At 41.5% G+C, this 16191-nt stretch overlaps 1 protein-coding gene across 1 annotated transcript in view; it reads left to right on the top strand.

Annotated features, from left to right (window-relative positions):
- PREX2 (phosphatidylinositol-3,4,5-trisphosphate dependent Rac exchange factor 2) overlaps positions 1-16191 on the top strand; it is a 290326-nt gene that overhangs the window by 212090 nt on the left and 62045 nt on the right. The window contains exons 33-35 of the mRNA XM_077808977.1: positions 187-289; positions 3120-3263; positions 8951-9065. Of these exons, the coding sequence (XP_077665103.1) occupies positions 187-289; positions 3120-3263; positions 8951-9065 (362 nt within the window). The remainder of the gene's footprint in view (positions 1-186; positions 290-3119; positions 3264-8950; positions 9066-16191) is intronic.

Raw genomic sequence — 16191 nt, 5'->3', positions numbered from 1 at the left:
CCAATAAAAACAAATCCATCATCTGGTATTCATGAAAGTTAGTTAGATTAATAGTTCAGTGAAGCAGGGTGTAACTTTCTACAGTTATTTTTGATGCTCATGCTCTCTATGATTTCCAGTATGGAAACATCATGCTAACATTACTTAATATTTATTTGAGAAGAGATTTTTTTTTCCTTTTTCCAGACTGATGAACAAGCCATGCTAGAAGATACATTGGTTGCTTTGTTTGACCTGGAAAAAGTTACTTTTTATTTTAGACAGTCAGAACCAGAACCACTAGTTGCAAGTAAGTAAGGAAGTATATTTATGAGATTTATTGTTCTACAAACAAACAGTCGCATGTTAGATATGTTTAAAGTGATACAATGTTTTTCTCTTCTGGAGCATCTCAGCTCATGGGCAAATGTCTTAATTTGGGAATGACATGGGGCTGGGAATGGAATAACAGAGCCTTTCCTCACTAGATCGCCTGATATCCAGCAAAGGTCAGTCACGATGAAAAGTAATTATTATCTGGCAGCTGTTCACAAGCCTCAGTAAACGATTGGTGGTCTCACTGAAGCCACTGGATAAGTGACCATTCCAGAAAAAATGTCCAGAAGAGCTAGTTTTCACTGAGGAGCAGTGTGTAAAAGAAGTTATGAGAGGATGGAAGAACATTAGAAATTGTTCACATCTACATCATCAGTGACACATCATCGGTGAGAAGCCTGGTGCTAGAAAAGGCGATTGACTTCTGAGTGAGAAGAGGCAGATGGTATTTCCTCCAGGGTTCTGTCAGTCAGGGAACAGCTTTACATTGTCAAGAAGTGTCCTCTGAGCCCTGCTGGTACAGGCTACTGAAATGTGCTGAATCAGAGCATCCCCCATGGCCACGCTACTCTTGGGGATGCACTGACTGACTGCCGATTCCTGGTGGAGGAGAGGTTACAGCCTTTTTCTGCCTCTGCACCACCCTCTTGATGTTCAGATCCTGCTGTGAATTTGGCACAGTGAATGAAAACATGCTTTTCCAAAGTCTCATAACTCAGCATGGGGAAAAGTGTGTCTGATTAACTTCAAGCTTTCCAAACAAATACTGCCCTGGGGATAGAGATCACACAAGGTAACTTTTACAGTAAAAAGACCCCAAAGGTACTAGTGAGAGAGGGTGTCAGCACTCCCAGAATACAAGTACCACCTTACAGCCATGAGTGTTGCCAGGGTTCACATTTGCAGAGCTGCTGGTGAGTGAGGATTTGATCCATATACTACTTCTGCTGTGTTGGGATGAACAAGTCTGGAGGAGATCCCATAGCCCTGCTTCAACCACTTCCAATGGTGTTTTTAAGAAGAGGTCCCATTAAGCCAGACATCAATCCAAGCTAGGGTGGAGGGTCAGCCTGGACAGCATTCCTAGTTGGGAGCAGATTAGTTGCCTGTGTTATGCAGTGCTCATATTGCCTCCCTTCCCATGGAAAAGTCTTTCTCATATATGGTGATGTACAAAGATCATATGTGTAACATTCAGGTCAAAACAAAATTGCAACAAGCTCTATTTCAACGTTTAATTTAAATGCCACCATCACAACTATCCAAACTTCATGGTTTCATGGAGAAGGAGATTTTGGTGGCAAATTCAGTTTTTCGTTTACGGCAAAGCATAATTACCAAAGTTAAATTAAATTAATTATTTCTTGAGGCCAAAAAATAGTGACAAGTTGCGATTTGACCTCCTTTTCTTGGAAATGCAAAATCATAATCTACTAGCATCAATACCAGTAATCTACAGGTTGTAGTTTGTTTAAATTTTTAATTTAAAATTATAACTGGAAATATGTATGCATTTTTATTTGAAGTAAGCTGCTTTAACTCTGCAAATGTTAAGGTTAGGGCATGTCTGCACTTTGATCTGGGGGTGTAATATGCAGCTTGAGTAGCTATACCCATGCTGGCTGTGGTTTACCTAGCATGCTAAAAATTGAGTGTAGCCATGGCAGTGTGAGGAACAGGACACTAGCGGCCCTGATTACATACCTAGCAAATCTTTTAATAGTTTCACCTTGCTAGATACATATTCAGGGTGGCTAGTCCCTCATTGCTGCTTGCGCCATTGTGGTTATGCTCTATTTTTGACGCACTAGCTCAGTCAGAGCTAGCACAGGTATGTCTAGTTAAGCTGGGAATTACACCCTGAGCTCAAAGTGTAGATGTACCCTTAGAGTAAAAAGGGTAAATTTTCACTGGCTTTTGCTAATGGCAGTTGCATGCTTACTCACCTGCACAACATTGAAAATGTACTTTGGGGAGTCATTGCAAATGGTAGACCAAGAGGCATTAGAAGATCTAGGAATCTAAACCAATGTGAATAGGAACTTCCCATTTAATTCAGTCTGACATCTGGTGTGTCAGTGTGGGTAATGAAACATACCATTATATAATTTTATGTATTGTACAGTAAGAAATCAGTTGTCAGAAAATGAATCTCCAATTTAACTATTATTCATTGAATGGTTCTGTAGTTATGTGTTCCTCAGCTTTATGCATTACAGAAATTCTGATGTGAGGAGGCCATGGTTCAATGACTAGAATTAATACCATGGGACACTTTCTTAGCTACACAGAGTTTATACTTGGCATCGCTGAGGAGAGGGGAGTAAAAGGTGGCTGTAACGCATCTGTCTACTCCACTGATCCTGGTCTGGCTAGAGGCCCAAGTGGCCCCAAGCATAACTTAAAGAAGCCTATGGGTTGCTTTAATTCATGCCAGCTGCAGTGATTGCACAGGGTCTGCTGTTCCAGATGGGGATCAAAAAAGCAGTATGCACTACACCCCACTCCCTCCTGCCACTGGCATGCTTCCTCCCCACCCTTCATAGACCTGTGGGAAAGTAGGTGGTGTAGAATCACCTTTACACCACCTGAAGACTCCCCTCTGTTGCAGGAACCTGTGATGGGCTGTTAAGGCATCTTTCTGCCTGCCTTGTGATGGTGTTGCATTGCAAAGCAGGCAGAATTAGGGACAGGAATTTGGCTGTGTATAATTTTGAGTGTAACATTCTTTCTAGTTTTTGGAAGAGAAAATATCACATAGTTGTTGGCTATTAATAAAATGGCAATGTTAAATATTTTCTTAGATGTTCCAATCACATATCAAGCAGAAGGAAGCCGGCAAGCTTTGAAGGTTTACTTTTATCTTGATAGTTACCATTTTGAGCAGCTTCCTCAAAAGCTGAAGAATGGAGGAGGGTTTAAAATCCATTCAGTACTTTTTGCACAAGGTAATTCTTTTTCTATACCTTCAAATACCTTTCTATACCTTGAAAATCTGAAGTCTCATCTTAGCTATGATTCCGCAAGGTTCTTAATCGCATCTGTAACTCTGAGCACATGAATAATTTCATTAAGTTCAGAATTAGGGCCTCAATTCAAATACTTTGTTGAATTGTGGTTCTAATTCTGAGATGAATTTTAATTTTAAGGGAATGAAGTATATTTTTCATATAAACTCTTCTAGAGTTTACTTCTGAGTTTAAACCAGTCATACTGACACAGACTGCAGAGAATAAGTGGATTATCTTTTTGTTTGGTTTTTTTTGTAAGTTCATTCAATGTGAATGTTAGTGGGCAATTCCCAGACCTGGAAATTCTCTTAAATTGAAAAGAAATTTCATTTTCCAAATGAATAAAGCAAGAAAAAACAGGTAAAGGACGAAGGTGATATCAGCTTTGATTCTTCTTTAAAACATACGGAGAGTCAAATATCCTTTCCAGGTATCTGTTGCCATGACACCACAAACATTAGTGAAAGGATGAATGGCATTGATGCTGTTTGTAAATTGCATATTCCCTACAGTGAGTAGTGGTGTCATTATAGTCATCAGGACCATAGGGTTTGATTCACCAAAGTGGTGAATGCCTCCTGCCAAGTGCTGATTGCCTTCAGCTTCCTTTGACTTCAGTGGGAGTTGAGAGCTCTCGGTATGTTGCAGGAGGTCCTTGGCACACACACGGAAGGGGCTCATAAATCAAGTAAATGAAGGAAAGGAAGAATTAGTGAAAACTTTTGATCTAATAAAAAGTAAGTACTATACAAAAATATTTAAAGGTAAATAGCAAACCCTCAGTCTAAAGTCAAGACAAATACATCTTTGAAAGGAAAAGGTGTTAGCTCAATTTTAAATGAAGTCCCAAAGAAAAAGTTGAATGATTTTTCATTTAAACTATTTATAGATTTAAATTCACCCAATGGAGGGGCAATGAGGAGACTGAATAACAGCAGGAACATCTCAGCAGATGATGAGATGATAAAGACAAACAAAGAATGGGAAATAGCTTGGCTCCAATATGATCTTGAAAATATTAACGGTTTTTTTCTTGTACAGAAAGTGTTGCAGAATTGCACAGGAATTGCCCATGTCTTTTTACACGGAACAGGGCAGTAGTGTCAGGCAACTGGGATGAGGGCTGTCAAGCCTATTGTTCAGAGCAGGCGTCATACCTAATGGTTGGAGCAGGCATCAGTGGTCAGAAGCTGGAGCCAAGGGTCAGACCGGAGGACAGGAACTGGATACCTGAACCCAGGGTCAAGCCAGAGTCAGTAGTCAGGAAACAAAGCCATGAGTCAAGCTGGAGGTCAGGAACTGGAGCAAGGAGGGATTCAAGGCAGGGCAGGACAGAGGCAAGGCTGGGTGCAAAGCAGGAGCAGCAGAAACAAGGTAACGCAGGAGACTTCACAATGGTGGGCATGAGCATCAAGCAGTCAGCTAACTGCTTCTGCTGGCTTAAGAGCCACCCTGTAGACCCCTCCAGCCAAAGAGACGGTATGGTCAGCTTGCTGCAGGCCAGCTGTACCTATGAGGCTGCCTGGAGACTAGCTGTGTTGCCAGCCCTGATTCCTGACAGGTGGTTGGATATTAAGACATGCCCCCTGGTCTCAGCGTCCAAGTTCAGACATGGCACTAGCTGTGTTCACCATCAGCTAGTTTGAGGAAGGGAACAAGAGACCAGGATTCCCAGAATGCCCAGATATTTAATAATTTGCAGTATTTAAACTCCTGAGATTTCTTTATTCACTATCCTATCAAAATGTCACTGAGAAAATCCATTTTACTTCACCGGTGAGGTTGGCTTTGTGAAATCAGCCATTTTCATCCACATCTGTATGGGATCTGGGATCCATGTTAAACTCTATACCTTTCTGAAAAATACTCTGAAGAAGGGGGAGAACCAGATGCCCTGCATAACACCCATTTCTTCCTTCCGATGATTACTTTACCCAGCAGCAGAAGGTAGACATGCTATCCTTCTAGTGATGACAAAAGTCTTACAGACTGATACATTGAACTAGTCACTTCACTCTCGTTTTTCTTACACACACAGTAAGCTGTGACCAGTGATGAGCTGCCAAAATCTTAACAACCGGTTCCCTCCTCACCCCATGAGGGGGTCGTGGCCCACCCCCGCCCCCGGGGACTCCTGCCCCATCCACCCCCCTCCCCTGTCCCCTGACTGCCCCCAGAACTGGGCAGGAGGGTCTCGTGGGCCACCGTAGTGGGTGCCCACCCCAGTCCTAAGAGCCAGAGGGACTTGCTGGGGGGCGCGGTGGGGAGTCCTGGAGGTGCTTACCTGGCGCAGCTCCCAGGAAGCATCCGGCAGGTCCTTCTGGCTCCTAGGGGTGGGGGAGCGTAGCTGGGGGGAGCAGGGGGAGCGGCTGCTCCTCTCACCCCATGCCCAGCCCGAGCTGACCTCCGCTCCGCTCTGCCTCCTCCCCTGAACGCGCCGCCCCGCTCTGCTTCTCCGCCTCCCTCCGCCCCCCGGCTTCCCGTGAATCAGCTGTTCGTGTGGGAAGCCTGGGAGGGCTGAGAAGCAGGAGGTGGCTTTGCGCTCAGGCCCAGGGAGGCAGAGGCAGAGCGGAGGTGAGCTGGGGTGGGGGGGGTACGAAGAGGGCCGCCCGCGCCGCAGCAGGTAACTGGGGGTGTGTGCGCAGGGGAACCGCTCCCCGCCCCAGCTCACCTCCGCCTCCCTGGGCCTGAGCGCGGAGGTGAGCTGGGGCGGGGAGCGGTTCCCCTGCGCACCAGCCCCCCCCCCCCCCCGGTTTACTTGCTGCTGCACAGGCGGCCCTCCTCGCGCTCCCCCACCCCAGCTCACCTCCGCTCTGCCTCTGCCTCCCTGGGCCTGAGCGCAAAGCCACCGCCTGCTTCTCAGCCCTCCCAGGGGAGGAGACGGAGGCAAGCTGGGGCCAGGCGTGGGGTGGGGAGCTGCCATTGGGTGCTCTGCACCCATCAAATTTTCCCCTTGGGTGCTCCAGCCCCGGAGCACCCACAGAGTCGGCGCCTAAGGCACCACTTTTGGCTGGTTGTTAAATTTAGAAGCCCTTTTAGAACCGGTTGTCCCTCCCTGGGCCTGAGTGCAAAGCTGCCGCCTGCTTCTCAGCCCTCCCAGGCTTCCCGCACGAACAGCTGATTCACGGGAAGCCGGGGGGTGGGGGTGGGGGTGGGGGGGGCAGAGAAGCAGAGTGGGGCAGCACGTTCAGGGGAGGAGGCGGAGGCGGGACAACCAGTTCTAGCTCACCACTGGCTGTGACTCATTTTCACATCAGTTTTATAATGACACACTATCAAAGCTTTGATCTTCATTTACACCGGCTAACAAGAAACTGCTCTCCAAATCTAACTGAAATCTGTTCGTGATCAAGAGAGAAAATGCCATCTCTTCAAGAACTGAGCATTTTGTAGATGCAGCTGTTCATTTTGGGGGGTGGGGGGCAGAAATTCTTGCTTTCTGAGACTCAGTAGAGCCAAGCTATTTTCCAGCCTAAATACAGAGTCTACATGGTGTTGTGGTATAAAAGATTTTTAGCAGCATGACTTTGGAAAGGGTTTTTGTTACTTGCAGGATGAATACATGAGTCAGTGAAGGTCACTTCAAATGAGTGACACTTAAATCTTCATATTACACCATCATGTGTTTTTTATGGGCTACAGACAGTATTTTACAGAAGAAAAAAAAACAGTTTTAGTCCCCATTCCTTCAAATACACAGGTACTTAACCTTATGCTAGTGAGTAGTCTAATTGAGTTCAAATGTATAAAGTTAATCATGTATATAAACAGTTGTAGGATTGGGGCCTTAGAAAATTTGTAGACAGCTTTAAAAATCTTTACCATGTCTTATGTATCCCTCTAGCTGTAAACCAGACTTTCTAGAACCATGTGACTAACTATACAGATCTCAAAAGGGCAGAAATTATATCTCCTTGCAGGATCAGAGCGTGTGTGTGTGAATATGATATGTGTGTACAAAAGAGAGAGGGAGAACATATGTGGGGATGTTTCTATTGTCATAAAGTCTTCTGAATTCCCAGGGCGTGAGTTTATATCTGCTGAATAAATAAGTTTTAAAAAAATCAAACTCTTTATTTCAGATTTACATTTGCAGTTGAGCTAATTAACCTTCAAAACTAACATTTGTATTTATTTTTAACATTTTTTGGCAGTTCACATTTAACCTCAGTCTAGACTTTTCTATTCTGGTTTTAAATATCCAAAACAGAAACCCCTCTCTTCTCTGCATTACAATGCCCTGCTCCCTCTTTAAGGGGAGAGCAAAACTGTTCTACACAGTAAGGTCCCAATTCTGCAACAGAACCTACTAACTTGGACACCTACAACCATGCAGATACCATTACGGACAGTGGGCCCCTCCACCTGGGCCCTGTCTGGTTAAGCTCAAGACGGACATATTAGGAGGCAATTTGATCATCAGTCTTTGCCATCTTTCGTACAGAAGCAAAATTATGAACTCTATAAGTACTCAGAGGAACTGTGATTTGCATGTTCTTGAACAATGAATGAATTATTTACTGACTGGTCACATTAAGAATTGTCAGCAGAATTAGTGTTTGGTGTGCAACTGGGGCTCTGAACTTGCAAGTTGTGCCCGTAAGAATTCTGCTATTTAGATGCATTTTCTGATCGTTCTCTTGGGTAACTAACTCTTAAAAATTTGTACAGATTATTATTAAAGTGGCAGGGTTCCTCATTGCAAAATCTTCAGTGCTTCTACCCTATGTGTATTTTACTGAAGTCCCATTTCTATATTATGAGATTAATAATATGTGAATGTGAAGATCTTGATTTCTCAGCTCCACACTCTTACGTCTTTTGAAGTAGGTATGACTCAGGCTGTTAAATCATTTTTCATAGCTATCTAAATTAAATTGAGTGTTGTTTTTTTTAACTAGAGTTGGCAAAAGTGTGCCAAAAGTAGAAGGGTTAAACAATTTACCTCAGTACCCATCACTCTGTCATTTTCAGTTCTACCCCCCTCCATTTAATTTAATTTTAGATGTATATACATTAACTAACAAGGAGTCAGAGTAAAGTTTACATGACACTGAAAACATTTCTGATCCCAAAGGAGAGATTTTTTTCAGTCCACAAGGCATTTTCCAAACTGTACGGAAAAGTTTTTCAGTGGAGTCTGGTCCTGAGAAATACTGAACACCTGAAACTTTCAAATAAAACAACTGGAGTTTCAGGGGCTGCACATATCCCAAGATCAGGCCTAGTAAAAGAGAGTCATTGTGTGTCCCTTCCTTTTCTATAGCCTAACCACTGCTACAGTGTCTCATTTTACCAGAGATTTCCAAGGTCACCTCAGAACTAAAAACTGTTCTAAATAGTGCCTGTGTATTTACATTCAGAGGGCAGAATCACTCTAATTAGAATCACAGAATTGATATTAGCCCTGTCTTGTACAGTTTTTCTTAAGGGCAAGAAGTATTTTTATTTTTAAACAAAATCTTAGAGAAAGATCTGTGGAAATTTGATGACACACAGAAACAGCTTTGCAATCAATGTTGAGGGTCACAGCTTCAAGATTAAGAAGTATGGCACTAGACTGCAGACAGGTTCTAACTGCAGAGAAAGAGTATAGTAAATATTTAATACTGATTTTTTTCCAGCACTGGAGAGCATGGAAGGATATTATTACAGAGACAATGTGTCGGTAGAAGAATTTCAAGCCCAGATTAATGCAGCCTCACTGGAAAAGGTCAAACAGTATAACCAGAAACTCAGGTAAGTGGTGAGCCAGCCTTCCCTGTGGTGGCTATGTAGACTTTATATTTTAAATTAACCTAAATCAGACATTCTCAGATTTTGATCCATGGAGCACTGATAGTTCACAGGGCACTGGCTGGTCTCATGGTTCTGTCTCTCCTCATTCCATTGCTAAATTGCACTGAAAGACAAGTAAAAATAATGAAATTGTTTCCTAATATTTTTCCCCGTACACTATTAGCATAGTTGCTGCAGGGTTGTTGTTTGATTGCATATGAGAAGGGAACAGTCTGGGTGATCACAAAAGTAATGGAAAGTGATTTCTGAGCCAAGCTCTCTTATAAGCATCCACATAAGTAAAAGTTTGAGAACCACAATCAATGCTCACAATTCTTTATAATGTAGGGAAAATGACCTAGCAAAATGTTAGAGACAAGAAATTATTCCCTTAAAATGTTTTGTAACAGAACTAAAAAATTCTATTTTAATTCTGTGGAAATATTTATTTTTATAAAGAGATTAGGTTTACATTTGATGGGGGAAGGTGCATGGGGGGGGTTAATTTACAGATTGTCCCACAACTTTTAAAGGTGGATATGAACATCCAACACTTAGTGGGAGTTTTTGCATAATGGGTTTAGATTCAGGTTAATCTCTAGTTTATTTTCTAGTAAACCTAGAAAACTATAATACAACTTCAGTGCATATACTCAAGCAATTCAAGAAATCTATCAATTTCAATTTAAAGTAAGATTGAAATGCCTCACCTAGGACAATCTAGAGTTTTTGTGCATACCAGTTAAATTAATATCTACCTTGAGATGAACACCATAAACTGGTATACTTAAATTCCCTAAAGGACACTGATAAATGCTATATTGCTATATCATGAGTTACAGCTGTATGTTGTTTTAATGAATTGATGTATTGATATCAGAATTGTTAAATATTATAATCTAATTTTGTAGGTTTAATTACTTAATTTCTACAGAACAGGATTTAACAGCCCATGCTGTTTTCCTGGAAGCTCATTGTGTCAACAAAAAAAGAAAAATAAACATGGGTATATGCTTCAACTGCAACTAAGAGATATGCACGTGTAGTGTACACTGTACATAAAAAGATCACAAGATGATGCATTCTCGTAATGATTCCATGAGGAAATAACATCCAGTGGAATTTTTCATACAGAAAAAATTCTGCCTTTATTTTGTGTAAAGTAATGGAACAAGCCCAGGACAATAGATATTAGGTGTTTTCACTGCATTTGTGGAAGACATTTCTCTGAGTAGGCTATATTTGTAGATGAATCGCAAAAAGGCTCACTGGAAAATCAAGAATGCAGTAAAATTGTGGCTTTTTGTTTTTCTGGCTTCATGAGGCTGATGAAATCTGTAATGGTATCTGGTTCCCATTAGCTCTGAGAAGGTGGGCGGCTTTTAAAAGAAGAAATGAGAAGTGGGGGAAAGAATGATGAGGTAAAGATGAAGGAGAAAGGGGAAGGAGGAGGAAAGAGAGTCATTCATTCTGAGTCCAGACTTTTCTTAAAGTGACAGTACTTGGACAGGGAACAGTGAGCAGTATTTAAAAAAGAGCGAAGATCCCAGTATTAAATGTACAGTTCCTTCCACTCACCTTTTTCAAGAGGGGTTCTCTGTGCTTTTCTTCTGAAAATATGTCTAGGTGTACATAGTGTTCTTCTGTTTTACCTCATTGATGGACTTTCAGAAATTCCTTTAGGAGTTCGTAAAAGATATTCAATAAAAATTGTGCATTTCCTTTCTGTTTACTATATCTGTGTCTCTGAACTTTTAACCCAACTGTTGTTATAATAATTAGGCACCCGATTGTCTTCACTCTTCCCTTGTTTCATTTACTGTCATCCAGGAGCATGTTCTGTTTCTTCTACTGGTTCCTTTATTGTGGAAGTACTTGTGTGAAACGTGGGTTCTGCAGCTTTCTCTGACCATGGCAACACATGGGCTAGCTTGAGGCCAGCCTTTCACTGAAATTCTACTGCTTCCATACATCAGTCTGACTTCCAAATTATTTGGCTCTTACCCTAGTGGCACAGGACAGCTAGTTGAGGAGGTTTACTATCTAAGGGCTTGACCTAAAGCTTACTGAAATCAATGGCAACAATCTCACTACCTTAATGGGCCTAAAAGTGCTGATGCTGCCTGATTCTACTTAGCTTGTGTGAGCTGGAAAGAGCATAGACCAAGGTGACTCTGCTGCTGTGCATTATTACATTCTTGCTATCTTAGTTCCTGCTGCAGCTTTTATGGGATACAATACTCTTAAGGCCATCTTTACTCACAAACCTGACCAGTGGCCAACCTGTAGCACAATATTTTTTCAAAAATTTCACAGGGGGTCAAGTGGGTCTTTCATATTCCAAGTATAGGAAAAAAAACCTGTTATCTCCAATACTAACATGGTAAGTGTTTGTAAGTGCTGACATTTTAATGGTGATCATACCACATCCCATAAATGAGGGACAAGCAATTAACTTCATATGTAATATAATGTGAAAATAGAGTACAAGAAATCCAGGAAAGCATATGCTAATAATATTCTTGTTCTGCCAGTTGCTAGTCAGAATAGGTGTTTGGCTGAAGAGACTCTAAGAAAGTAACTACAGCAGCAAAACTCAATGACATTTGGATAGTAGTTCTCAAAGAAAACCATAAAATTGAAATTAAATATCTCATGGAAATGTATGCATGCTCCCTGGAAGTACTGGCAGTATAACTTTTAACTCTGCAGGTAGTAGAATCTACTAGGGCTGTCAAATGGTTAGAAAAAAATATTTGCAATTAATCTCAATTTTAATCACACTGTTAATAGAACACCAATTTAAATTTATTAGAAATATTTTTTGATGTTCTACATTTTCAAATGTATTGATTTCCATTACAACACAGAATGCAAAGTGTACAGTGCTCACTTTATATTAGTATTTTTTATTACAAATATTTACACTGTAAAAAAGATAAAAGAAATTGGAGAATATGCTTTATTCATCATACATAACAGAGAGGTTTAGTCCCTGCTTTAATTGCAAAGCGCAACCTTAATGATGGAACTCTGACCAGCTTCCTCATAATATCACCAGTGATATAGCAGATATGTTGGCCTAGATACAAAACTGCTCTCTTTAACTCTGAGTTGGGCAGTCATAAAACTTTAATCTTTTACAGTTCTTGTTTTTAGGCTTTTGCAAGTACTATATATCAAAACTGAAACATAAATCATAGGATTTTCATGAGGAAGCTATAGTACAAGATGTGTATGGAGGAAGGATAGAACCTCCCTCCATTTTTCTTATTTAACTCAACCCTAGCAGTTTTAATCAAATTACTACTACAAGGAACTTATAATTTCAGTGCAGTGAAGTATTAGAGTTGCTACAGAATTCCAGAAAAGATGCATCAACACATAGGAAAACCTTTACCTGTGTAAAACTGTTACTTCAGAAGTAAATAAATAAATAAAACTATGATTTTTTTAAAAAAACAAATTTCAACATCTGCACCATACTCATTCTTAATGGGTGTGTATTTCTTTTTCACGCTGCCAGCCAGATTGCATTTATTTTTATAGTTAACCAAGTGTCACCATTTCTGTTTCCCTGACACTTGCAGGAAAAAAAATATCTCTATTTGCAAATTGGGAAGGTGGTGACAGTTGCCAGCACTGTAAATTTATTCTGACCTAAAGGTTTCTTAATGAGAAGATGTTGCACAACCAGGAGAAAGCAATTAAGTCAGCAAAGATTTTAAACATCTTTATTACTGTATGTTTGATAACTCAGCAGTTATCTGCTAAGTTAGAGGAAGAATATAAAGAGCTCATTGTTGCTAGCACTGTAGAATGCTGCTGCTCAGTGCTGCTGTTCTTGGAGTTTTGATGTCAGCTGCACTAGCAAACAGCGCTCCATGTTCATTCAGCAGAACTCAATGTTATTCATAAGAAAGACCACAGGCTCGGTTCGGTGGCAAAGGCACTTGGCCAGGTTTATTGTTTTTAGAATATCAGGGTTGGAAGAGACCTCAGGAGGTCATCTAGTCCATCCCCCCTGCTCAAAGCAGGACCAATCCCCAATTTTTGCCCAGATCCCTAAATGGCCCCCTCAAGGATTGAACTCACAACCCTGGATTTAGCAGGCCAATGCTCAAACTACTGAGCAATCCCTCCCCCACGGTACTAGTGCCCTGTCCAACGGGTCACAGGGACACTAATGCAGGTATGCCTGTGACAAGGTAAAGGCCCACTAGGGTCCTGTCCCTTGGCCGATACAAAGTTGCCCCTCGTATGTCTTCTTCTGATACAAGACAGTTACCTATTACACTCCAGATGTTGTTAGTTACCACCCTTATACCTTGTGCTTGCTAGTTCGAACAAAACATCCTCATCCATTATCCTGTCATCCCATCCTTAACTTACAAGGGGTCAGTGTATTCCTGCACAATTGCTTGGAAATTTGTTTACATTGTTATTTGAGAACTTTGGGTATTCTTGTTCCATCCTCTCCAGTCAGGGAAGTGCTTCCTTCGTTAGCCAATTCCTGCTGTGTTACTATTCTACCAAGGCCAGACCTACTCTGGTTCACAGCCTTTGGTTCACATTTTTAGTTATGCCTAGGGCTCCTGCAAGGCCTACACTCATATGCCTTAGTGATACAGTAGCTGATATATAAGTGACCTCATCCCATCTCCTGATGTCCCTCATGCCCAGTCTTCTCCTGAACCTCTCGCTTTCTTCTGACTGTTTCCCCTCACAATACAAGCATATGCTAGTCTCTCCCATCTTAAAAAATACCCTTTAGTAGAGCTGAGCATTTTTTTCAGCAAATAAGTATTGACCAGAAATACATTTTTTGGTCAAATGACATCATTTGCAAATTCAGGTCAAATTCAGCAAATAGTTTTGGTCTAATTAAAAAAAAATGAAAAGAATGTTCTTGAAAAAGTCTAAATGGTCCATTTTGATGTTTTTAAATGAAATGCTTCAACTTTTTGTTTCAAAACAACATTTTGCTTTGAAATTTATCTAGATTCATTAAAAAATGTGTACAGACAACACAAGCACTCCCCTTTCAGCCTATGTAGGCTCTGCTGTCCCTCTGCAGGTTAGCAATAGGCATGCTCCAATTCCCAAGCCGTCCAAGCATCTCCCTGAAGTGTCTAGCCCTTGTTGTACTGGATACTCACAGTACTCACAGATTTGCTGCTTCCAAAGAAGCAGTACACTCAGCTTACTGGCTTCACCCAGGTCACCACGCCTTGTAACACAGAGCACTTAGATATGTTTATAGTTTATAGTGAAAATAAGGAAAAGTTTATTTAACGAAGAGGAGAGATTCAAATAACATCAAGTAGAAATATTGGAAACAAATGGTTACATATAAAATCAGAACATGCATTCTAGAGCCTAAACTTATTTAACTAGATACTTTCACGTTATATAGAGCAAAGCTCTTCCCAGAGTCCTTCTAGCATTTTTGATCCAAGTCCAGCTGTCATCCTTTTTTATTATTAGACAAAATATGCTGCCAGCTTGTCCCCTGTGTAGAGGATACTGTGTCTCTTTGCAACTCTGATCTATCAAAACAGTGCTCTGATCTTTATTAATAAACCAAACACTCTCCTGCTGTGAGTTCCTTCCTGTAGATTTCGTAGTCTCTTGTTAATTTCACAGCCTTGATTAGCTAGTGGCTCAGTATGCAAATCGACTTACATTGTGAGACACACAGTGCACAATGAACAGAGATGAACTAAGCATCTACTATACCCTGCCTGAACAGGATCTGTCTGAGACATGTTACCTCAGGGGACCTGCCTTTAACATCCAGGCTTTAAGAACATAATTTCCAGTATAGATGCATAACTTCTTAAGTGTTATCACTACATACATTTCACAATGATTATTATGACCAGTGAGCTACTGGCTCTGAATAGAGAACTTTCATGACACCCTTTGGTGAATTATTGTGCATATATTTGACCCAAGGGATCCCTGTAAAATTCGGTGCCTCTCTGTGCTCTCTGCCATTTGGCACAACAAGGTTCCTGGGTCACAGTTCCACAGGGCTCTCACTTTTTGCTTCTCTTCTCTTCCCCCCTCCATGCCTTGTATCTGAGTAATCTCATCCACACAAACAAATTCAACTACTATCTTTGTGGTGACGACTCTCTGATCTGATTCTATTCTAGACCTGTCTCCTTCTGGCCAAACCAAAAACTCAGCCTGTGTCTCTGACATTTCCTCATGGATGTCTAGCAGTCAGCTCTTGCTCACTGTGGCTAAAACAGAGCTCCTGATCATCCTCCCCAAGCTATTCCTGCTACCTCCTTTTTCCATCACTGTGGATAACATAACCATCCTGCCAGTCACTCGGTCCCATAACCAGAGTGTGATCTTTGCTTCGACCTCTCTAAGTCCTCATCTCCAGACTATATTTAAAGCTTGCTGATTCTTTCTGCATAGTACCTTTACGTTCTTCTTCGAGTGCTTGATCATGTCCATTCCTCTGTCGGAGTCTTCCGGCAAGAAGGAACTGAGCAGGCAACAGATCGGCAGTGTCCTATATACACCACCATGAGGGTGTCACTCCATGGGACTCCACAGCTAACCCGGTGGGTATCGCTGGGGAAAAACCTTCTGACGATCATGCACGTGGTGGACATGCACCTATTGGAATGGACATGAGCAACACATCTCAAAGAACAACAGTTACGAGAGGTAGGTAACCATTTTATTCAGCCACCTACACAGCTAAAATTCTTGTTCAGGCTGTTATCTCACATCTCGATTACTGTAACATCCTTCTCTCTGGTCTGGATAAATGCAGTCTTGCTCTGCTCATATCCATTCATACTGATTCTGTAAAGATAATTTTCCTAGCCCATCGCTTTGACCGTGTCACACACTCTCTACATCCCTCCAGTGACACCCCCTTCTCTGTTGCATCACACATAAGATGCTTGTCTTCACTTTCAAGGCCCTTCACAGTCAAGACACCCTCTAACTGTCATCACCTTTCATTTGATATTGATCAACCCAGGATGTCAGCCTCCATCACCCACTTGTTAAATTGTCAAACAAGCACCTTTATGCTGTCTCTCGTGCTATGGTTAGG

This window comes from Eretmochelys imbricata, chromosome 2 (assembly GCF_965152235.1).
Source record: "Eretmochelys imbricata isolate rEreImb1 chromosome 2, rEreImb1.hap1, whole genome shotgun sequence".
NCBI lineage: Eukaryota > Metazoa > Chordata > Testudines > Cheloniidae > Eretmochelys > Eretmochelys imbricata.
Note: the sequence above shows the minus strand (reverse complement) of the source record. Positions and strands in the feature narration are given on the sequence as shown.